Source organism: Biomphalaria glabrata, chromosome 2 (genome assembly GCF_947242115.1).
Source record: "Biomphalaria glabrata chromosome 2, xgBioGlab47.1, whole genome shotgun sequence".
NCBI classification, from domain to species: domain Eukaryota; kingdom Metazoa; phylum Mollusca; class Gastropoda; family Planorbidae; genus Biomphalaria; species Biomphalaria glabrata.
In genome coordinates, this window is record NC_074712.1 from 10,678,705 (window position 1) to 10,703,302 (window position 24,598).

At 36.2% G+C, this 24,598-nt stretch overlaps 2 protein-coding genes across 4 annotated transcripts; both read left to right on the forward strand.

Annotated features, from left to right (window-relative positions):
* The first annotated feature begins 2,538 nt into the window (after positions 1-2,538).
* LOC129924480 (uncharacterized) lies at positions 2,539-8,527 on the forward strand. Of its 2 annotated transcripts, none has more exons than XM_056019084.1 (4): positions 2,539-2,728; positions 2,912-3,136; positions 5,444-5,608; positions 7,606-8,527. In XM_056019084.1, exons 2-4 carry the CDS (start codon positions 2,913-2,915, stop codon positions 7,781-7,783), a joined length of 567 nt encoding a protein of 188 aa, XP_055875059.1. In that variant the 5' UTR covers positions 2,539-2,728; position 2,912; the 3' UTR covers positions 7,784-8,527. The 2 variants fall into 2 exon arrangements, with proteins under 2 accessions (XP_055875059.1, XP_055875058.1); XM_056019083.1 differs by having other exon boundaries at positions 2,551-2,728; positions 5,444-5,653.
* A 4,595-nt stretch (positions 8,528-13,122) lies between these two features.
* LOC106051801 (uncharacterized) lies at positions 13,123-19,846 on the forward strand. Of its 2 annotated transcripts, none has more exons than XM_056019085.1 (5): positions 13,123-13,223; positions 14,514-14,726; positions 15,790-15,996; positions 17,779-17,994; positions 18,799-19,845. In XM_056019085.1, the coding sequence occupies exons 2-5, from the start codon at positions 14,515-14,517 to the stop codon at positions 18,917-18,919; spliced, it is 756 nt and encodes a 251-aa protein (XP_055875060.1). In that variant the 5' UTR covers positions 13,123-13,223; position 14,514; the 3' UTR covers positions 18,920-19,845. The 2 variants fall into 2 exon arrangements, with proteins under 2 accessions (XP_055875060.1, XP_055875061.1); XM_056019086.1 differs by lacking the exon at positions 13,123-13,223 and adding an exon at positions 13,315-13,414 and having other exon boundaries at positions 18,799-19,846.
* The last annotated feature ends 4,752 nt before the right edge of the window (positions 19,847-24,598 follow it).

Sequence of the window (24,598 nt, forward strand, 5' to 3'; positions counted from 1 at the left end):
TATATTATTGGTAGTTTAGATCTATTACTAATTAATTACATGATTGATTCAAAATAATTGATACTATTACACTTAATAGATTGTAAATATTTCACGTTACTGTATTTAGTATTATTATTATGGAAATGAATTAATTTTCATTCTCTGGCACTGCCAGGGTCGAGCTTCGTTAAATGGAAGCACAATTCATTGTAGCCCCTTTGCAGTGGCCCCCTGAGAAATTTTCTGATGATGTGGCAGGTCTGCAACAGTGCCGCCCTCTGACTGGCAACGAGAATCTTCTTAGGGATGTTAAGGGTCTTGAAGGTATCTGTGAGGTCAGTTTTGTAGGGCCTTGACTGTATATGTGATATAACAACAGGATATTATTATTGTTTTTTTAAATACTTTCTTAGTTTTAAAACTTTATTTAATTTGTTATTAAACAAGAACATATTTTTTTTGATGAATAATTACATTTGCGATATAAAAGTTTTCCAAAATGTGTTAGTGAAAGCCTAAGAGGGGGCGTAATTCTTACTGCAATTCTATAGCTCAATTTTAATTTTGCTACAATGATCGCCCAATTGGAAGAAAAGTCATCCACGGGTGTGCACTAATTAGTGGCTACATTGAACATGTAGAGGTAGTGAAGTACTTCCCACACGTATTTCTTTAACCTCACACAATCTGAATATTTAGCGGAACACTTTGCTTCCGTTTTTTCTTAGAGAGATTAATTCATCTTGTGGTGAACTTGTTGAATATTTAGCGGAACACTTTGCTTAGGTTTTTTTTTTTTTTTTTAGAGAGATTGATTCACCTTGTGAAAAACTTGTTGAATATTTAGCGGAACACTTTTCTTAGTTTTTTTTTAGAGAGATTAATTCACCTTGTGACGAACTTGTTGAATATTCCATTAGTTCGCGGACCACAGTTTGGGAAACAGTAAATCTAGTGAATTCTTTGATTGGTATCTTATAGTTTATTTCTTTTGTTTGTTTGACATGTTTCCGATGTTCCTACTGAATTGTAGATTGTTACATTTGTGCCCAAGCCCCCGCAGGGGGGCTAAGAATGGTGGCGGGCAGGGTTTGAACCAGGGATCATCAGAACCACACTATAAGGCATCCATTTTTTTTACAAAGCTCAACTCTGTCTGTCTGGCCAAAAGTTTGTACACGTTATTTCTCCCACACCCAATCTCTGATCAAGCTGAAATTTCTCACAATTATTTCTTTTACCTGACAACACAAGAATCAATTTAAAAAAAAAATCAATTATTTAATTAATTATCGGTAAAAAAAAATATTTTGTTTGCTATCTCAAACGAGGTAAAGAAATAGTACTTGATTGAAGTGGTGGTATAAGCTGAATTAGTTCCCTTTGCCTGAGAAGGCTTTAGCTCACAAGTTCGATTTCATGTCGTTCCTTTTATTTAAAAAACAAAATAACATTTAAAAAGCGATCACCCGGATACCCCGTTCTTTCTTCCCCTTTCGAAGAGGCCCAGACAAGTGATAGGATCATAGCGTATTAAGAACGTTAAAATCATAAAATTGCGCCAAACAAAAACAATTGGTAAAGAAAATATTTCTAATCAAACATATTTATTATTGTTAGTCTAGATTTATTACAAATTTAATTACAGGGCAGATCCAAACTAATTAATATTATACACATTAATATAAACTTTGTTGTTTGTTTTTAGCGGCCCCCGAAAGGGGAAAAGACTCTATTAGTTTTGTGCGAAATGTCTGTCCGTCCGTCCCGTTTAGATCTCGTAAACTAGAAAAGATATTGAAAATCCGACATCACAATATTTTAGACCATTCAAAGTTCTGATCTAACAGCTACTTTTTTTTTTTTTTCTGAAAGCGAAAAATCCAATTTTTAAAATCAGTTATGCAAGCAGTTTTTTAAAGAGAAAAAGATAAATTATAAGACCAGGAGAGGCGCAGTAGCTGAGCGGTGAAGCACTTGTTGGCTTCCGAACCGGGGTCCCCGGGCTCGAATCCTGGTGAAGACTGGGATTTTCAACTTCTGAATCCTTAGGCGACTCTGAGTCCACCCAGCTCCAATGGGTACCTGATATTAGTTGGGGAAAAAGTTGGTCGTTTTGCTGGCTACATGACACCCTCGTTAACCGTAGGCCACAAAAACAGATGAACTTTACATCATTACACCTTTGGGGCACTACACAAGATCTGTCAACCTTCTTTCTCCATTCTTATCTCTCATTTGTCTTTGATATAATTTCATTTGGATGTTCTTTCTGAAAATATTGAAGCCTGCCTGGGTGGACCACTTCGGGGGCCGATTTTGAGTTTGTGTTTCCACACAAACTGTCTTTGTAATCATGTTTTAAAATTATTTTTGTTTTTTTTTTTCTTTTTATCTTATGTAGTGTCCGTAAAGACTACACAAAAGCAACCCACGCTTGACCCAGTTGACATCACAACATCCGTGTACTGTTTCCGCGTAGACACTCAGCTAGCCAATCGCTAGTGTAGTTATGTCACGTGTGTGTGTCTATCTGGGGTGCGACCTCCGTGAACTACGTCACGGGTCGCTAGATATTTTTGTTGTCCGCTTCAGTATCAAGATCTTTCATTGGATAAAACAGATTGTGTCGGCGTGGAAATAACACCGCTCAAGTCTCAATCGGAACATAAAAAGGGTGTCATTGAGGATCTACGGATATCTGAACTCTGGGCTTCACTCATAACAACTATACAACCTTAAACAGGTTTAAGTTTTTTTTTTATTTGTACATTTTCTTTTCGTTATAATGTTTTCATTTATAAATAATTAGATTAGATCAATGAAATGTTCACGTGACATGTAATGCTAATGAAAAATAAAACAAGCAAAGTAAAAACATCTTCAAAACAAAAAGTTTACATTCTAGTTTTGTTTTGCTCACTTCTAGCATGAGCACCGCAAGTCTGACTGGCTCCCATTCTGAGACTAGACCAACTCAAGAGCAGGATGGGTCACTCTCTTTGGATCACAATTCTCATTCACAGTCGCGGTTCCAACATCCTCCAGAGACAAACTGTACGGGGCCTCCCCCCTCGTACAACGACAGCATCACCACTGAATCTTACTACAGTGTTCAAACGTACCAGCCACAACCACAGCCACAATCAAACGAGTAAGTCAACAAAATGTTTCGTCCGCACAGTCACCAGAAGTGGGCTTAAAGTTTCATCCCCTAATGACCAACTGTTTGGCTCCACTATGGACCAATTTCTAATTGGTTGCAAATCAGCACTTGTTTTTTTTTTTTCCTTACAGATATTGCTATGCTGTTACATTTCTAGGAAATTTATTACAGATGCTATTCATTGACTGTTATCCCTTGTAGGGTCTACTTATCTTATCTTTATTTAAAGTCTTCGTGTACTATTTAAAATTTGTGGTGAAACCTGACTTGAATAAACACGGATGTTATAGCCACACGAGTAGGTCAACTAAATGTAGACGCCTCTTTTCAGTCAGCAGTCACTACATCTCTCAACTTCATCAGGGAGTTCGGAAACAACAACACAAAACTGAATGTTTAAGACACTTGATGTATGGGTTGTCTCTCTTTTTCTCTATCTTTAGTATTTTTTATGGATACTATCGGTATCATACTTTTGCAACTGAAGAATAAATAGGCCAATCTCAGATACACATCTTCGGTTACAGATTAATAATAATAATAATAATCTTTATTGTCCGTATGGAAATTTGTCTTACAATTTGTGCATTACACCAAACAAAAAAAAACATTATAACTATAAGAAACCAAAGTGTACATTCACACCAGACTCACTCATAATTTACATGTGACAAAGTTTATACCAGATTGTTCTTATTTAATGATTTGATTGCTTGGGCGGCTGTAATCACCAGATTTCAGTCTTCTGTAATAGACACCATCTACGATCCATTACAGATGATTATTGATTACCGAAATTTCTTCCATTTATATGAATCGTTCCCTCTTTAACGTCTGCCCTTCACATTGATCGACCCATCCTTAACGTCTGCCCTTCACATTGATCGACCCATCCTTAACGTCTGACCTTCACATTGATCGACCCATCCTTAACGTCTGACCTTCACATTGATCGACCCATCCTTAACGTCTGACCTTCACATTGATCGACCCATCCTTAACGTCTGACCTTCACATTGATCGACCCATCCTTAACGTCTGACCTTCACATTGATCGACCCATCCTTAACGTCTAACCTTCACAATGATCGACCCATCCTTAACGCCTGACCTTCACATTGATCGACCCATCCTTAATGTCTGACCTTCACATGGAACGACCCATCCTTAATGCCTGACCTTCACATTAATCGAGCCATCCTTAATGCCTGACCTTCACATTGATCGACCCATCCTTAATGCCTGACCTTCACATGGGACGACCCATCCTTAATGCCTGACCTTCGCATGGGACGACCCATCCTTAATGCCTGACCTTCGCATGGATCGACCCATCCCTAATGCCTGACCTCCAATGTGGATCTATCCTGTGTTTTTTTCCAAAGGTTGTATTCTGGAAAGCTTCATGTTGCAGTCTACTTTGTCATGAAAGAAGTCAATAGAGTTGAGAGCTGATATCTTTATACAGTCGCTTATTCTACTTACCCTTGAAGGCCTATTACTTGTTGCAGAAACTTGGTTAAAGTTCGAAAATTGCATTTATTTTTTTAAACAAATTGAACATAACTTTTTTTAAAACAGATATATACAGCTTTTTAATTTCAGTGTAGAAGAAGTAAGAAAAATTGCATCGTTTTGTAGATAATGTAAAATAATTGAGACAATTGACTTCAACTCAATTTTAAAACTGCTGCTTTAACATACACTAATCAGACGTGGCTCTATCTTCTGTCTTCTCACCCTTTCACCGTTCACTTCTTTTTAATCCATTCATTCACTCGTCTGCATTTATTGTCCTAGAAGTTATACATCACACACTATACACACACTTATTTCATAAGCAAAAAATAGGAGATGTAGATAGAAAAAGAGATTTTTATTAAATCTATGTAAGAATTGCAACGTACATTTTGATAGGTTCTATGAATTAGCAGTTAGCAAACCTTTTTAGCCATTATTGTACTGCAAATACTCTCCCCCTCCCAATCCAGTCATAACCGTTTGTAATGCGAAACACACATACACACACGCGCGCACACACGCACTCACTCGTTTGTTATCTTTAAGGCCTTATTGAAATTATGACTTAAACAAATTTGCGTAAACACTGATTGTTACACGTTATTCTGGGACAAATTTGTACAAATGCTCCTTCTTCCCTGGCGCTATTAGAGCATGGAATGGGCTGCATGAGCCAGCCAGGAAAACCGATAACTTGGCAGAACTAAAGTCATTGATTAACATGTATTTATGTCTGTATTTTATAAGATAAAAAAAGGTTCTCTACACTTTCAGTACAAGATTTGATGGTTCTCACTCTGAAACTGAATACAGTCAAAATCGGGAAAAGTCAAACTATTTAGATAGCAATGTACACTCACAGTCAGGAGTCGAACTTTGTCCTGTGATAAGTTATAGCCAGGAACCACGGCAGGAACTTCATCTTGACTATGAGCCTAGGTACGACGGTGTGCACACGCAGCAACCACAACAACAACCACACGAGTAAGTCAATGAAATGCTGCCTCATCCTCACAGTCACCTGTGGTGGATTCAGATTGCCCCACCTTATGGCAGTGTCTCTCAAATTGCTACCACCTTTCCTACCCCATTAGATGAATCCATTTCCAGCCACTTCCCCTTTGAGCCAACTGAGGTCTGGAGAGAGATGTAGGCACCCACACTGGGTCCGGGGGGGAGGGGTGAAAAAAATGTTATGAAATACAATAGATTCCTAAAAAAAAACAACATACTGATGACTCTTAATATACTGACTGTTACGAGGATATTGATTACCGAAAAACGTCATATTTCTAAAGATTAGCTCATTAGATTTGGCTGGAGTCAAGGCGCACTAAAAATCCCGAAATTTAAAACCCCAGCCTTCACCAGGATTTGAACCCGGGAACAAGCGCTTTACCACTCAGCCACCGCGCCTCTGGATTTAGGCTACAACTATATTATGAAAATAATGTTTGTGTCCGTTATAAAAAAAAATAAGCTGACTACCCCCCCCCCCCCGCCCTTATTGTCACAACGCCCCCCCCCCCGGCCGTTATTGTCACAACGCCCCCCCCCCTTTGTCAAGACTACGCGCCTCTTCCCGCCCCCACAGTTTGAGAAATACCATCAAGCCACCGGCTTAGCCGCGCCCACTCTCATGGAAATTCTAGTTTCTCTATTTTCAAGAACAGGCCTAGATGACTATGAGACTTCAATTTATATAGGCAGGAAACTTGTTTTTTTTAATATTATTCAAGTAAGGCAATAGAAGTCGAACTTATTTCACCCATTGTTTTTTTTTTTAATTTGTCTTGTTATTTGTTTTATAACATATTTTCATTTTGATCACTAATCCTCATCTTGCTTTCAAGTTTACGTATTATACATACATCGATAAAATTTATAGAGGCTCCTCTGGGCCGGTTTTACGCACCTTAGGCTAAGTATTTTCCTGTGAATACAATCAATTTCAAGGTTGCGGTTCGAAATTTAAACATTCTTTACGAACAAAAGGATTAAAAGACTATGACAGAAGACTCTAAAGATGTCATAGCGCAAAGAAAACCCGCAAATTTGCGACAACCACAGAGAGGTATCGCTTCTCTTCATAGGCTATATGACTTACCACATCGCGCTAACGCTGTGGCTTTCAAACCTTTTTTTTTTTTAAAACAGTTGTAACTTATCTACTATGCATTTACGTACACTTAGGGGTCCGTGGGCATGTTCTGATTGTATAAACGGTCCCCGAGTAAAAAATATTTCTAAACCGCTGCGCTAACGGGCTCGTCCGCATAGGCATTCTATACAATGCCGGATTTCGCAGTTTGCCTGTATATGTATATATTGTTCCGCAAGGTTGTCATTGCCGGAAGTGGAAATGGATGTAAGCACTCCACTACCTATAAAATGCTTCCTAATGGCATGCGTCTCAAATAGCCTCTGACAACAAGTCCAACTCCTGGCCTTCACGTGTGGCTCAGATATTGAGTCTGGCGGAACTGTTCTCACTAATAGGAGAAGGGGTAAAGGCGTACCAGTAAGCTTCGGGCAGGAGGGGCTCGTTAGCCATGGCTGGCCACCCACTTAGAAGGAAAACTCTAAATTCAAACCTCTGTTGCCTTGCAGCTATACCCAATCATGGGAAAGGCTTAGGGAGTCAACCCTGAGGAATAATCAGGAGCTGGCGTCCGTAAAGCGACGCCGCTGACCCCAAACTGTATCGGCACTGCCGTTCCTTTGGAAAAACATCAGCTGCGTGAAGAGGTGGGAACTGATGTGAGGGCGGCATTGTTCCAACCACAGCTAATGCCCAGGCATTCATCTCATTGACTATGTATCATCTCATGGAAATGAATTGAATGCCTGGGCATTAGCTGTGGTTGGAATATACATTTATATATATGTAACTATGAAATAAAGATATGTTAGTAAAAGTGTTTACTGTCTTACAGACATCTCTCTAACAATGTTGACAAACCTCATGATCAGACATGCAAGGACCGTGCTGAAGATTGTCTTGATAGCTGTTCGGAATGCGACTGTGAGGATTGCTGTGAAAGCTTTTTGGCGTGCCTGGACATATGTGAGATCTGCGTTTCTTGTTTTCGCGTGTGTTCAGACGATGATTAGAACTCTTTGCTTTTAAAAGTTTAATAAACAACACATTTTGAAAAAAGTGCTAGAGATCTAATTGTGCCGCTGATCTGCTTACATGCCTACTTCACAAGGGAAGAAATCAGTGGGACAGCCTTTGAATTTATGATGATTTGTTTCAAGTTGATGCTTTAGTTTAGCAGGTGTCGTAGTTTTGTTCAATGACACATTCAAACAAACGACACATTGTGGTTGATCACTGTTACATTTGTACGGTATTAAACCATATTGTAAATATTCGGGTCCATATTTACGTAATTTTGCCCTTACGGAGGTCTCTGTTAGCGCGTAATGTTTTAGTTCATTGTCATTATTTCCATTACACTCTTGCTCTTCTTCGGGCGTAACCTTCCGCATTAAAATATTTATCCATAAACTAACGCTACGATGGGCGTTAGAAAAATTTAATAAATTCGTGTTACGACTGTTTAACTTTGTAATTAAGTCTAAGAAGTGCAATGTAACATTTATCATTATGTAAATACTAGATTCTAATTATTTGCAATGTATTTTACTTTTGTATTTATTACTGAGAAAAAAAAAGTGTTGTAGATAAATGTTAATGTAACTATTATTTAATAATTATTCAAGAAATTGGCAATATTGTGCAATGCAGATAATGTGGAGTATCTAATGAAATATAAAAGTTGATCTATTGTTTTCACCGACATATGTTTGAATAAAATCAAATAATAAAATTGAGTACTGAGAGAATAATGATTTATTTGTTGATTTTTTTTTTTCGAAATTCCACAATGGTTTTGTTTAGTTTGAGATGTTCACATAGTGAGTAATTGTAAGCTAGTTTGAGCTTCTTCAATAGTTGCATAATATTCTAAAATGTTATCAATTAACACCGAAAATATATGTGTCTTGTATTTCTTTGTATATATGTATATGTATATTTTGTGATATAATTAATAAAATGAATTCATCTCATCAGTTCCTTGACTTTCGTCGTCTGGGAGTTGTGTTTGCATAACTTATTCCCTCCACCTCTCTCGGTCACCAGCTGGTCTTCTTAGCAGGATATCAAGAGAGAGGCCGGTCCATTCCAATGTAATGCACAATTATTATTCTACGTATAATACATGTCAATGTCTAGATATGTACTATTAAGTTACACATTACTATTTACATTACACTGTTCAATCGTCTCTTTTCATTTATACTTTTACAAAATTTAACAAGAGAAAAGGGAGGATAAATGTTGTCAAGAAGTGTAAATTGAAATGAGTTATCTCTCTAGCGTAGAGGTGGGCAAGTTTTAAGTGTGGCCCGCGGACACCTACACATATTAGGTTTGCACACAGATTATATAAATTAAAATGCATATATATTAAAAATAAATATTTTTTAAAATAATTTGTAATATCTTTATAAATTAATGGTTCTTATGCTGAAGAGGTTCAAGAAACATTGTCTCTCTTTACCAAGAGGCCCAAATCACCCCGATAGAAAGAAAACTATATGGAGAGCTCCCTGATTTGGAAACCACTGCGCAGTTCATCTCATATATTGGTCAAGTCATCTGAACACTCCAACATAACAATGAGAACGAAGAAGAAGAAGAAGAAGAAACATTGTTTACACATGTGCAGAAGCTGATTCAGCTCCAGAGGACATACCTGCAAGCAAATTATGACCTGAAAGAAAAGTCAGTTCTTCCGTGGGATTTTATGGATCTTTGCCGCATGCTGCGTTTCCACACTTAAAATCATTGCTGCTAAACTTTCACATTATTTGGGTCCACATACATCTGTGAACAAACATTGTCTTGTTTGAAAATAAACAAGTGTAAATACAGACTGATTGTAATTTGAAAGTAATCTAGTTCCACATTTCCGGAGCACTATGCAGGAATGTAAAAGTTAAAAACTTTAAATACTTCAGATTAAGTACAAGTGTACATTTGTGGTGAAATGTGTTGACGTAACAGACAACAAAATTTAAAACACTTTAGTAAAATGAATACAGAAATAGCTAATTTCTCAATTAAAAGTGTAAAAAATATAATGTTAAATAAAATTAAATAAAAATATAATGTAGATAGTAAATATAATATAAATGTGAATTAAAGGACATTTTACAAAGTTAGAAATTGTATTTTTTTTAAAGTTTAAAGTACATACTAGTACATAGTACATCGTATATATGCAGCCCCTTCCCATCCACAAATTTAATGCGGCCTTCGACAAAAAAAGGTTGGCCACCCTAGTCTAACGAAAAATATAAATAATTAATGAGTATAGATATTCCTTGTCTTCACTCTGTAGCTTTCCTCTGAGCTTTCAAGTCAATTCTCTAATTCTAATTTACTGTTCATGCACTCTGTTCTGATATAGTTTTTTTGATATATTGTGTGAAAGTTTCTTTAATTTGGTAATAACCAACACATATTGATTTAGTTTGTTAGAATATTAAGCTAGTATTTAGATTCTAATTTTCCATATTGAGGGGTTTAAATGATATTGTTATTCTAGAGTTTATAAACTGGTTGGTCAATGTATCTTTCTATTACACATAATGTTCCAGTTGATCAGTCAGCCGATACGTCTAAACTGGTAGTAGACTCAAGCCTCCTCAACGGGACTAATTCTGTCCAGTACGAATTCTTTACATTGATATCAACAAAATAATTAATTACAAATAGTTAATTAACTAAGCTCTTTTTAATATTGATTCTTGTATTGTCAGGTACAAGAAGTAATAGAGCAAAATTTAATTTAACTTGATCCGAAATTGAGCGTGTGAGAAATAACTTGTACAAACCTATTACTAAGACAAACAGACAGAGTGGGTTGATATAAGCTTTGTAAAAATGTGGTAATAATTTCACTATGAAGAAAAGGCAGTATTTAACATTGGCATTAGTCTATACAACACTGTTCTGGCCAGGTATGTCTCACAGTGGCATTCAAATTGATGTCAGTAAAAAAACAAACATTTACTTCATAATGTAATTCGTAATTTAATTATTCATAATTTTAATCACAGTTGAATTTAAAATTTAATTCGTAATTTCACATTTTAGATTTTGAGAAATAAAGACATGCTAACCATTTATCTCTCTGCTATTAATTGCATAATATTTTCTTTTGAAACATTCTTTATACTTTTGATAATGAAAAAACAAATTCTATATTTCTGAAACCAAACTTCTTTCTCTTTCCCCTAGAGCTCAGTGTTTCAAAACATTTATTTAGGACACATTACATTCACTGTTTAAATCTACAAGTTTACATTAAAGAGTGATCTAGAGATCTGCATTTAATTATTTTACAACACAAAACGTAGTTTTCGGAATAACTACCTTGATCTAGGAAGTATAATTTTGAAATTTAAATTCAAATATTTCATTGAAAAGACAACAGCTCTGTCACTCATCATGACTCATTTGTATTTTTTTTTTTATATATCTTCATAAGAAAATGTTTTTCACTACTATCACATGATTTTCAGTTACTGAGATACTAGTGCTGTCTCTTGGTCTAATGTCAAGTCAAGTTTTGTAACAATCCTAGGTAGCTACAGAATTTTTCTCCAGGAGCATCATTTATGTATAAGTCATTAATTTTATACTGAACTTTGGATAATGACCTTTGGATAGTGTAACCAGGCGTCATGTACCTTTTTCGCGACCTCCATCCGGCAGCCATTGACCTAAAATGAGGAATTATCTGGTTTTCATTCCTTTTTTTTTTTTTGCTGCATTCCTTCGTGTCTTCTGAATCCTCGAACTTAGAGATAGAAGAAGAAATACAAGTTATTCTTACAACAGCCTAAACAAGGGAAATTTTAATCTTTAGTATTTGCAGTTATGGATAAATATGTTGGCTTTGTCCCCCAAGAAAATTGTGTCTTCCAAATCCATTCTCGGATCAAGCTGAAACTTTAAACTAGTGTTTCCCAAACTGTGTCCCACAGAACCCTAGTGTTTCGCGAGGCCTGACTAGCTGTTCCACGAACTACTGGGATAATTAATTAGTAGATCTACACGTGAATTAATTGTAAAGTAAATGCAGAAAATAAAAAGCAATTTGATTTTATTAGTTCTTCTCGGCAGACGACAAGTTTTATAGCAACATCTCTATGAACTTTGACCTGACCTAGATACAAAGATCAATCATTAAATGATCTCTGGTAGAGTTTGTCTGAAGGGTACCAGAATATTTTTTAACAAGCTCTCTTTATTGTAGTTCAGTTTCCTGACAGCCTAATTAAGCGCATCAAGATTTTCTTATAATAAATAATAAATAAATTAATTAATGTTGAAAATAAATAATAATGTAAAATAAATGTTAAATTTAGAATAAGTTTTAATTATAACTATTTTATTTAAACTAATAGGAAATAATCCAGCCTAAAGATTTCCAAGTGTTCGGCTAAATTCTCCAAAGGTAGAAAGTGTTCCGCTAAATTCTCCAAAGGTACAAAGTGTTCCACTAAATTCTCCAAAGGTACAAAGTGTTCCACTAAATTCTCCAAAGGTACAAAGTGTTCCACTAAATTCTCCAAAGGTACAAAGTGTTCCACTAAATTCTCCAAAGGTACAAAGTGTTCCACTAAATTCTCCAACGTTATGAAGGGTTTCGTTAAAGAAAACGTTTTGGAAACACTGGTTTAAACAAGTATTTATTGTACCCAACAAAACATGAATTAATTTTAAAAAAATAACCAATAGTCAATTAATTATTATTAATTATTGCTAATTAATCCTTTTGTTTGATTTCGAAAAAATGGAAATAACTACTACATTATTGAGAGATATAGTTGTAAGTGTGAAGTTCTTCCCCTTAGATAAGCCTTTTATAAATATTTGAATATTTTGCTTGTTTATCTTTCACTGGTTGTGTAGGTCACTTTTTCATTGGATGATGGTCAATCAACATAGACAGCAAGATGGGGTTCAAGAATCTTGACATAGAACATGAAGCTTAACATTGTATTCCTTGTATCCATACACCATTAACCAAAATAGTCACTTCAAAGTATATTTCAATAAATTTAATCCTACAATATTATATTGGTAAGATATGATACCAGGCAGCTGCTATTCAAACTCAACCAGTAATCTATTACAAGTTGAATTGTGTTTTGAGTGAGTCTGGCGTACATCGTGAACTCACATAGTTACAATGTTTTGTTTCGTGTAATGCACAAATTGTAAGACACATTTCCTTATGGACAATAAAGATTAGTATTATTGATATTCTTATTTTTGTGAGTTTATGCCTGAAGAAACTTTGGACTGAAAGATGTGAGTAGATCAATAAGGTGAAACGGAAGTGGGCAGGACCAGAATCACTTGAGAAGTTCAGACGACAGACCAGAAGTTTTCAAGTGAGATACATTTCTTAAGTCATTTGACTTCCTAAAAGTTTACTTGTGTTTTATATATTTCTTAACTGGGAGAGTAAGCCGAGTTTATTTATTAGTAAAATTAAAGTTCATTGCATTTGTTTATAGAAAAAAAAGGGTTTTCGAAATTCTTTCAACGTTTAAAATGTAAAGTATTAAAGGGTGTCTCAGGATCAAATATTGATCGGCATTCCTCTATAACGCTTTCTCTATTCTCTTTACAGTTGGAGCTACAATATTAATTAAGTAAACTGTGTTGTTTTTTTGTTCCATGTTGTAGAATTTTTAATGTAGCTTGAACATTTCTTTTTTTTTTTTTCTAATTTTCATTGTAACTCTTCCTCAAACAACAATACATATTAATTTAGAGATAGTCTCCCCTTCCAACTCACCAACTGAGTTTGTGCAACTTTATTTTAGCTAATGGTTAGGTCTTTACGTCATTATTATTCTCTTTATCTTATCTTATAAATTACCGACGTTCCTTAAAAAAAAAGATAATTACATCCTATATCCATGTGTTAATCAGGTCGTGTTTGTCAACCAGAGACTTAAATTCTACCAAGTCATTAGTTTTCTAAGCTGATTCAGGCAACCCGTGCTATACTCTGATGGCACTTGGAAGTAGTACTTATATGAATTTGTCTACTCTCCTTTGGGGGGGGGGGGCACTCGTAATACTAAAATTACTAGTTCTCATGCAAAATGTAGTATCTTTTGTTGTTTTTTCTGTTTTATATATTATGCAATCGTCTGCAATAACTTTTTGTTCCAGAACTGATGCAATCAGGTAGGTGACCTATATAAATTAGAAACCGTAGCAATACTAAGAGTGTTCTTTGAGATTATCTGTTATTGTTGGTTTGGAGCCATTAAAACATTCCTTTTTTTTTCCCTCTGCCTATTACTAATAGTATTAGGAAATTGTCCAAAGGTTAATCATCAACTACAATATTACATGATCACATTTTTATTTGCTTCACAGCTCACTAGGCCCACTATTACCCCCTGCCCCCTTTCTTCCTTCTGTGTAGCTCAGAGCTTATAATAGTAGGACTGGAGAAAAATATGGAACCGGCCTTTTTTTTAGCTAAGAGATGACACGTGACAGGACTCTGTCGAGACCGCTAGTTATAGCAGGCCTCAACACTGACCAGTGACGTCATAACTTGTGGGAAGTGTCACGTTTCACAGAACTGTGTCGATGTTCGGGGCCTTCTATGACGAAAGGTCTCGACCCTGGACAAAATTCGATGTCGGGTCCCTGTTGTGAAACAAAATAAATAAACACTTAATATTATGAGTTCAAATCGTACTTTAGTGTTGTTGTTTTTTCCCCATTCAGTATGAGCCTTGCGAGGTATGTAGATTCTCACCCTCGAGCGCCACGAAGAAAGAAAAAGAAAAGGTCTCGCCAGTCAGATGACAATGCACACCCAGAGTCAGGATTCGAACTTCGTCCTTCGACAAGATATGACCCGCATCCTTTGTACGATGTTCAACAAACCTATGAGTGTGGCTACAATGATGTGCACACACGACAACCACAACCACACGAGTAAGTCACCTAAATGTCTCATCTCAAGAGGTGGATTTAGACCAGTGATTCCCAAAGTGGCCTATATACACCCCCCCAGGGTGCACACCACTGCAAGACTGTTCACATTCACAACCTGGGAATATATATATACAAGGGGATATTACTCTGTCTCTACGAGACAAAAAACTGAGGCTTTTATCACCTAGTGACTAGTGGGTGTAACTCCGCCTACATGTCAGTCTTGTTAAGGATTTTCCTAAGCATTTTCGGATATAAATTTTGATGACCCAATCTCCCAGTTTATGTTGGACTTATGTTTAAGTATAGACATTATGTAGATGTACTTTGTGGCATAAACATTTAATTCCTCAAAAATAAATCATAACATTAGGAAACACACATTATTAACATACAATATGAAGGTTCGTCGTTTTGTTTCTGTCAAACCTACGTGAAACGCGCTTTACAAGTAGATGCTTGAAATCAAACATACACTTGTATTCTGTGGCGTAGCAAGCCACCCATGGGCCAGGGTTTAAGAATATCTCGGTGCCCCCCCCCCTCCCCACAATACGACAAATTGAGCGTGTGAAAAAAAATGAGTAATCTGAATGTATCGGTACATTTATCAAAAGATGTTCAACGCCAGTTCAAGGATCGTACCTTTTATTTTTGTAATTAATAATGTCATTTGGTTTGATTCAGTTATGACTCTCTACAAGTCTTAAAAGTCAATGTTTGTAGAGCTACTTAACAGAATCAAACGACTTTTAAAAAAATCAATTTTCACAAAAGTACATTTTTATTTTCACTTTATTGTCCCCTAATGCTCATGTGGGCCCCAACTGTTTATGAGTCGTAGGCTCAAGCGCAATGAAGCCTTTCACCCCATGGTGGACTTTTTTGGTGATTACGCCAAAAGCTGTGGGCCCCTAATGGTCATGTGCCCGGGATCATTGAACCCCTTCGCGCCATGGATGCTATGCCACTGCTTGTATTATATCTTTTAGGTCTTAGTGTAATATGATGAAAAGTGACTTCAGTAATCTACTTCTAGTGTTATTCTTTATTTTCCTTTCAGTGTGAGCACTACAAGCTTTGATAACTCTTACTGTGAATCTGAACCAACTGATGATCAGGAAAGGTCTTGCTATTTAGATTACAGCGCATACTCACATTCAGAGTTCGAACCCATGACAAGCTATGGCCCGCCTCCATCGTACGATCACCATCAAAACTATGAGTCTGACTACATTGATGTTTACACACACCAACCACAACCACACGAGTAAGTCAACAAGATGTCTCATCCTCACAGCCACAAGTGGTGTGTTAAAATTTCATCACCTAATAGCCACCTGGGCTGTTTAGCTCCAACGTCTTCCTTCATCATTATTTTTTGTTTAATTACAGTTTTTAAAAAACTCGATATAAACATATTTGTCTCTATATTTTAAAACTTGGTGGATTTACATTGTAACGAACATTGAATGTATATCACAGGATTACCAAAATATTGACTTTATATACTATTAGTGTTTCATTAATAGTTGACAAACGCTTAAAACAACTCACTCTGTCTGTCTGTCTGTCTAGTTTTGTTTGATATTTCCTCGATAAACTAAGCAATGTCGAGGACGCTAAATTGAACTTCAAACTTACCAACTACATCAAAATTACAAGCAGAAGAGCTTAAAAAATGTGATTCTGCTGAGCTAAAATGTTGAGAGCGGATGTTATGAAACCTAAAACAACAGCGTATCTACACTTCCTTTATTTGCACATCGGAAACACCGAAAAGCTTGCTATTTTTAGGTTTCCCACCAGGTATGAAAATCTCTGATACATACATATGTAAAATTTATAAACAAAAGAAAACAATTTCAGAAATACTTTGTGTAGCTGATGCATTTAAAGACACACGTTTAACATTTTGTTTAAAGTTTGGAAGTTTCTATTTAATATGATTTCAATATTTGACCTATTCCTGCGTATCACTGAGGAGCACAGGGCTGCAATCACCTCCCCATCGAACTCTGTTCTGAGCAGCTTTCTTCGACTGCTTCCATGTCCTTCCAGTATCTTCAGCTTCGCTGATGACTGAATTAGTCCATGTTTGTTTGGGTTTGACCAATTAAATCATTCCCTTTAGATCCCAATTGTTTTCGCTTGGTGTGTCCTATCCAGCGCCGTTTTTTTTTAAATTGGTGTTATGGACAATAGGTTTTTGCAAGGTTCTCTCAGTTAGCAGTAGATATTTTTTTTGGGCCGCGAAATTCCCAGGATACGGTATGTGAAACTGTTGGCGAAGATCTGGAGCTCTTTGATTTGCTCGTAAGCATATAGTAGGAGAAGGAGAGACTTAATCTTGTTCTATTAAAACAGTACTTCGGAACGCCAGATGGTTTGTAGAGTGGTCAAGTCAAACTTAGATTTAATAATGCGATTTTGTATAACGTCATTACTTCCGCCGTCTTAACTAACTCTACTTCCATAATAGATAAATGGTCCGTAACTAGGATGTTCTCGCCTGAGGTACAATACGCCTCTCTTGTTCATTATTGATCCACATAACTTCAGCTTTCTTTTGTTAATCAATAGTCCCGCTTTTTTTTTTTTTACTTCTTCTGAGAGTTTGATAAATTTGACCTGCGCGTTTTGCTGCGCAGAGGCAGATGTCATGGACGGAATGTAAGTCTTCCAGTTGTTCAGTTAAGGTGCAGATTTGTGTGTGTTTTCGAGGACTATTTTTCTTGACCCAATCAATAAGTTAACCCTAACCCTAAATTGCTAAAGCATGACTCTTTGTCTTAATCTTTTAAAAATATTTTTTACATTATATAAATATCTATATATCTATATCTATTTATCTATCTATCTATCTATCTATCTATCTATCTATCTATCTATCTATCTATCTATCTATCTATCTATCTATCTATCTAAAATAAAAGTTTATAACACGGCTACTGTTAGCATGGAAATTATAAATCTTGTTTAAAAATTGGTGTACATACATATAAAAAGTTAGCAGGCATTTATTTTCAGCACAATATTATATTGTTTTCAGTGTCAATATGGGCACTACAAGATTTGATGGTTCTCACTCTGAAACTGAACAAAGCCAAGAGCAGGAGAGGCCACGCTATTCAGATAATATTGCATACGCTCAGTCAGGGTTCGAATCTTATCCAGCGATTGCCAACGACCTGCATCTATTGTACAATGTTAGTCAAGCCTACGATTTTAACGATGATGTGCAAACACAGCAACCACAACCACACGAGTAAGTAGAAACAACAACCTGTCTCTTCCCCACAGTCACCAGTGGAGGATTTAGAATATCTTCACTTTATGACCACATACGTCAGCTTTCTCAGGGATTCTCAACAGAATTTACTTCGTTTATAGCAGTCGGTATACAGTTCAACATTTTGTAAAGCAGTTTTGATAGGGTTTCGCTACGTGATGGGTTGTAACTCTGTACTATTTAATGTGTTTTTAAATCAAGGTTTGTCTCCCATTAACCATTTTGACTTGACGACCCAAAGGACCGGACTAAACATTCACCTCACGGTGACATTGTGACTTGATGGATGCTTTGCCACTTATCAGTTTTCAGTCTTTGGGTGACCAGAAAGGAACAGAACACCTAGGTCTTAATTCATCTAGGATTTAAAACAGATGAAGTTTAGATGAAGTTTTGTATTTAGAACGCAGTCTTTCAGTCCTTTTTTGTTTGTTTGTTTGTTAATTTTGTGTAACAGATTCTTAGATGTAGCTAGACCTACTTGCCTTGTCAAAGAGGCTAAATGTAGATCTTAATAAACACTGTTGGGCCTTGGGATGTTTTTCTCTGCACAGAGCAGTGTTCAAATTTAAAATCGACACGAGTGGGTTCGAGTGAGATAGAAGGAGGGTGTAGAATATCATACTCTTGACAATCGACTTTCCTATAAATCGACCATCTTTTGCCTGATATATTGAAATAAAATAAGACATGTGTATTTACATTCTAACAGAAATCCTACAGACAATGTTGGCTTACTACCTATTTATTGATTTGATAAGTGTATGTATTGTCTTACAGAGGTTATACAGACACTGTTGGCTACTATCAAGATGAAGATTCCCAGTGTGAATGCTGTTGCGAGATCGATGAATGCTGCGACGATTGTGGTTTAGACTGCCCGGAGTGTACAATAGAGTAGACACATCTGTAGATACATCAGTAGATACTATATTAGAAACATCAGAAGTCATTTGTAGAGCACTAGGGTTGGATTGTTTAAACATCTTAAGCATTAAAATGGGTTTTGTATTATTTTATTTGCTGTTAAAATGTTCTTTTTCTCTTAAATAAATTAAAGCTTATTTTTTCAACAAAAAAAAAATGACTTCAGATGCGAATCGAAATGTTTATCTCGTCCTGGAAGGCTAGACGGCTGCCTTTCTATAATGCAAAATTTATTAAATAAGACTACTGATAACTAAACAGGTTAATTTATTTGTATTGATTCATGGGTTGTCTTCGACATTGAACAATTGTACAAATTTTCAACTTGATCCGAGAATAGGAAGTGAGAAAAATAACGTGTACAAGATTCCACCCAGACAGACAGAAGGAGTTGATAAAAGCTTAGTAAAAATGTGTAAACATATGATATGTAAATATTTGATTTTATAAATAAAACATTTTAATATATTTTTTGAATTTCTATTCCGTGTGCAAAAGGTCACAGATTTTTTTTAAATTTACAAACGACCATGTTCTTTTAATATTTTATTAATGACGACATTTCAGGGAAATAAAATAAAAGTTTTGCATTAATTTTGACTGACTATTGTAATCTTATGATATGTAATATCCGTTGTTGTTGGTGTTAATTGGCATCTATTTCAAATAAAGCAATAAATCGATTTCTAATTAAACATGAACACTAGAAGTAGTAGAACACCTTTACAGCGTTGTGCCCCTATTGGGAGACTTCATCGATGTGTACAGGTTTTATCACACTAATCACTTCATGCTACCTTGAATGTACCTTGGAGACATCCCTTCACACACTTTAACACAGAGCTTTTCTTTCGTTATGGTACATAGTCTCTATCAACGTTATTTACACCATTTATTTTCATTATCCTGAGCAATTTTAAAACAAAAATTAACACGAGAAAGGGGGATAAAACGATGTCGACGATGGTTCCATATGAATAGCGCAGTTATCTTTCTTAGACAACAAGATGAATCACAAAGTTGCACCAAGTTGATACTAACACAAGCTGTATCTTTTGGTCGTTATAATCTACTGCAATATCGTGCTATCTTAATTTCTTTTCAAAAATATCTTTTTACAAATGATTTGAGTTTTTGTTCGATTTATTCTACTTTAAATTTGCACTTAGAATACAGTATCAATATAAATCATTAAAATAAAAATATGCGAGGAACGAATCTATACTCTACCATCGCTTCTCATTTGACAAATATTCCAATATTTGAAAACTCTTGCTTTCAAAGAGTAGAAATATTAGTAATGAATGAAATAAACCTACATGTCGTCTGCTGACAAACCACTCGTACTACACATATGTCCTAGAAGACCAAACATGAGTGCCTCGGACTAAAAGCTTCTAAAGTTTAATTGATGCCAGTAGCTAGAGGTCCGGGTGGCTGGACCTTTTTTAGTGGCTCCTGCATTTTGACATTCGACATCATGATATGAGATAATAAACTTAATAAATATATGTCTAAATTCCAATTGGTACAGGATGTAAGTAAAATTTAAAAAAAAATAATTAAGACTCTTTTAAAGAATAATGTATTTGTTTATAGTCGAGGTAATGCACAAAGTGATACATCTCAATTCATATCGCTTCACGTCGTGCTTTCTGTGCAGCAAATTCACCTGTAACATCAGCTACATCAATGCTGTCTATAATTTTGTCTCCACGCGAATAGCAAGATTACATGGCAGTGGAGTAATATTCAATAGTTAATGTAAAAAAAATAAAATAGGACATTCATTTGGGGGACCCCTCATGTGGGGGCCCTGGGGGACTTTCGAATATGGAACCCACCTCAACCCAACATTATCTATCTATCTATTTATCTATGATATATATATATATATATATATATATATATATATATATATATATATATATATATATATCATAACTGCAAGAATAAACTCCCATTTTCTATATAAAAAAAATCTTATGTAATATGTAATTCTTGGATGTCCCTTCAGAGTTGAAAGCTATTGCATCCTATCCCAAACCTCCAGCAGGACGACATGGGATGGGGAAGGGCAGAGTTCGAACCGGGCACCATTGAGGAGACATTCCAGAGCACATACCAGACGACCAGGCATCATATGACTATTAAGTCATGTTACATGGCCTATATATAATATTTTCACCATATGTTTTCCCTTATTCATGTCACGTGATTCTCCCGCCATTCACTTCTCTAGACGTCTGCTTGGTTATTGCTTGCTCTCTTCTTATTCATCCGCGTGTTTACTCTGTTGATAATAGTAATAATAAAACTTAATATAAACCTGGCTCCCAGGGTCACGTTCTTGCCATATGTCTAACCAGGGAAACTAGAACAAATAAACAGGGGCGGCCTGGTGTCGTGGGTAGGGTTAGTGATGGGGTGTAGCAACCCGTCCCGAAACTAAAGATTAGGTTTCTGTCTGTGTTTGTTGTTTTGTTTAGTTTGTATCTTCTGTGTATATGTCTGTATTGTAGACGATCTGTTGGAACTAGGGGTCCGATTTAGAGTGAGTTCAGGTGCTTGACCCACAAATAGCTCTTTGAAATGTGTGATTGTTGTTGTTGACAGTCGTTGGCGTGTAGCACTAATCTGCTGGTAGACAGCTAAACCACTGTAGGAGTATTATATCGTAACTTATAAAACTTGAAATAAGTTGAATATCTTTTTTTTCTGAAGAGAACTAAATAATACTTTTATTATAATATAGACAAAAGCAAGTTGACACTAGAGGAAATCAATGTACTAGACTTTAGTTATATTTATTAACAAAATCTTAACTCACTAGAATAACACAACCTTTCAGTCTTACGTGCTGGAGTCGTCGGTCCTAACTAAGACCTATGACGACAATACCACATCTTGCATCATTCACAGCCAATCGTTAACTTCTTCTCACCGTCAGGATAGAACACACACACACACACACACGCCATAACAATACTACAACCGTTTGCTTAGGCTGTAGGACTTAGACATGGACGCTGTAAAGCAGGCATGTAAAATTGCACTAGCTTCTTTCCCCTCGTGCCCACTTTTGTAACACATTTATTGGCCAAAGTAGTGAGACTGTGTGGCGGTGTCATGAGCAGCCCCGAACGGAGAACCGGCACTAGACACTCCTTGGTGGTGTCTGGTGGAGAGCAGAAAAAGACTTGCAGATACAACTATTCTCCTGCAATCCATTTATATATCTTTATTTTAGCGTCGTTCCCATCAGGCCCGGTTCTTAAGTCGGTCGCCAGGCTCGAAACCTACCATTAGCATCACGAATCTTTAAAGAGAAAAATGGAGAGATAGAAAGAGATAGCGAGAGAGAGAGAGAGAGAGAGAGAGAGAGAGAGAGAGAACGGAGAATGAGTGTTCAAACTAATTCTGCGAGAGTCTCCAACAGATTCAGGTCAGGGTATATTTGCTTCTGCAAGTGCGAGTGACCTTATCTTGTAAGTGGTTTAAACCCTGTAGATGACGTCATGGTCTGTACGTCTCTACTCAAACAATTGAAGTTAATAACTTTCTGGCTCTGCACCTCACTTTTACTCCTACTATCTGTCTCTCTCTCTCTCTGTCTATCTCTTTGCCTCTACCTCACTCTATCTCTGTCTCTGAATCTGCCTGTTTCTTTCTTTGTCTCTCACTCACTCTTTCTCATTCTCACTGCCTCTCTCTCTCTCTTTCTCTATATCGCACTCTTTCTCTCTTTTTCTCTCCTTCTGTGTCTTGCTATTTATTTTTTTGTTTTCTCTTCAATTTCTCCCACAACCGATCCCTTCCCGCCCTCCAATGACCAAACGACCTTGACACGTTCATATTTCCGTTTAATTCAAAGCAGGATGCAAAGTTTTACGTCTGGGTTTTTTTTCCCCATTGTTTTATGTTTTCAAGTGCAAGTCAATGTGAAGCACCGGAGATAAACAAGGGAGCTAAGACACTTTTCGAAATGGCCATAAACAAAGATCTTAGTTTAAATTTAATCAAGCAAAATAATCAGAATTAGTAATAGCAATTAATATTTTACTGCATTAAATTGAGAACAAACAGATTTAACTGATAAGGGAGATGATTTTTGTTTTAACTAAGTACGTAATACAAAATTAAAATAAATTACCACCCTTTAAATTTGTAAACATCAATACCTAGATAAAATAATGTCTCGATTGACATTCCATTGGGATTCCACACCGTTATAACAGAGTATGTAGCTCTAGAAGCTCATTTGGACGCCATCAAAGGAAAGGCACACGATAAACACCCTTGTATGGACTGCCAGACACCCTCTCGGAGAGACGCTAGATGCACCCATCATATTGCCCAACCGCGTCCCAATCCACCCCTTACATCAAAAGATCATGGGCTGCTCATACATCTTATAAATTCTCGCGACATTGTACGCGTGGTAGAAAGCAATGCCGGGCATACATTTGACGCTAACATTCAGATACAGCAGCTATTGGGAATAAGTACATAATTGTTCGTACCATCGTTCTTGCTATTTCTGAAGAATCACTCCTACAGATCATCGGAGGGTTTGGACTAAAAAAATAACCATTCTCCAAGATCACCTCGTGGCCATGCTGGCAAGTTCCCCATGTATGAAGCCATCGGTTTTAGAGATATCAGCTGCCACCACCTGATCATTGCTGGACATAGAAGCTGAGCCACGCGTACACCCAGTTGTCATAGGCTACCTAGTACAATACTTCAAACTACCTAGTTTTTTTTAACTCGAAGACGATTTCAACTTAAGAATAAAACACTGCATTATCATCATCATCATCATCATCATTATCATCATCAGTCCTTTGTGCTCCTCGAGGAACGTAAGGCCTAAGTAAAAACACGCCACTCCACGGCCTCTTGCTAGTTTTTTAATGGCTTCCCAGCTCTTTCCTCCCAGATTGATCTAGTACTCTGCATCGCCACGTTATTTTTGGTCTTCTTCGGCGTCCTGTCTAGCTCTAGATTGTATCAACCAATTCATAATTCTATCAACCAGCTCTAGATTCTAACAACTAATTCCTAACTTTATCAACCAGCTCTAGATTGTATCAACCAATTCATAATTCTATCAACCAGCTCTAGATTCTAACAACTAATTCCTAACTTTATCAACCAGCTCTAGATTGTATCAACCAATTCATAATTCTATCAACCAGCTCTAGATTCTAACAACTAATTCCTAATTTTATCAACCAGCTCTAGATTGTATCAACCAATTCCTAATTCTATCAAAAAGCTCTAGATTCTATCAACCAATTCATAATTCTACCAACCAATTCATAATTCTATCAACCAATTCCTAATTCTACCAACCAATTCATAATTCTATCAACCAGCTCCAGATTCTATAAACTAATTCCTAATTCTATCAACAAACTCTCAATTCTATCAAGCAACTCTATCCTAATTCTATCAACAAACTCTCAATTCTATCAACCTACTCTATTCCAGAATGTACTTGTTAACCCAATACTTTAATTAGGTTAAATCCGTTAGGCATCTTGCCATGTACAACTCTGGGAATTCCCCGAACAGATCAACAAACACATCAATGAATGAAAAAAAAAAAAAGAAACCTCTTCATATTTTCTTAGAAACTAAATTTCGT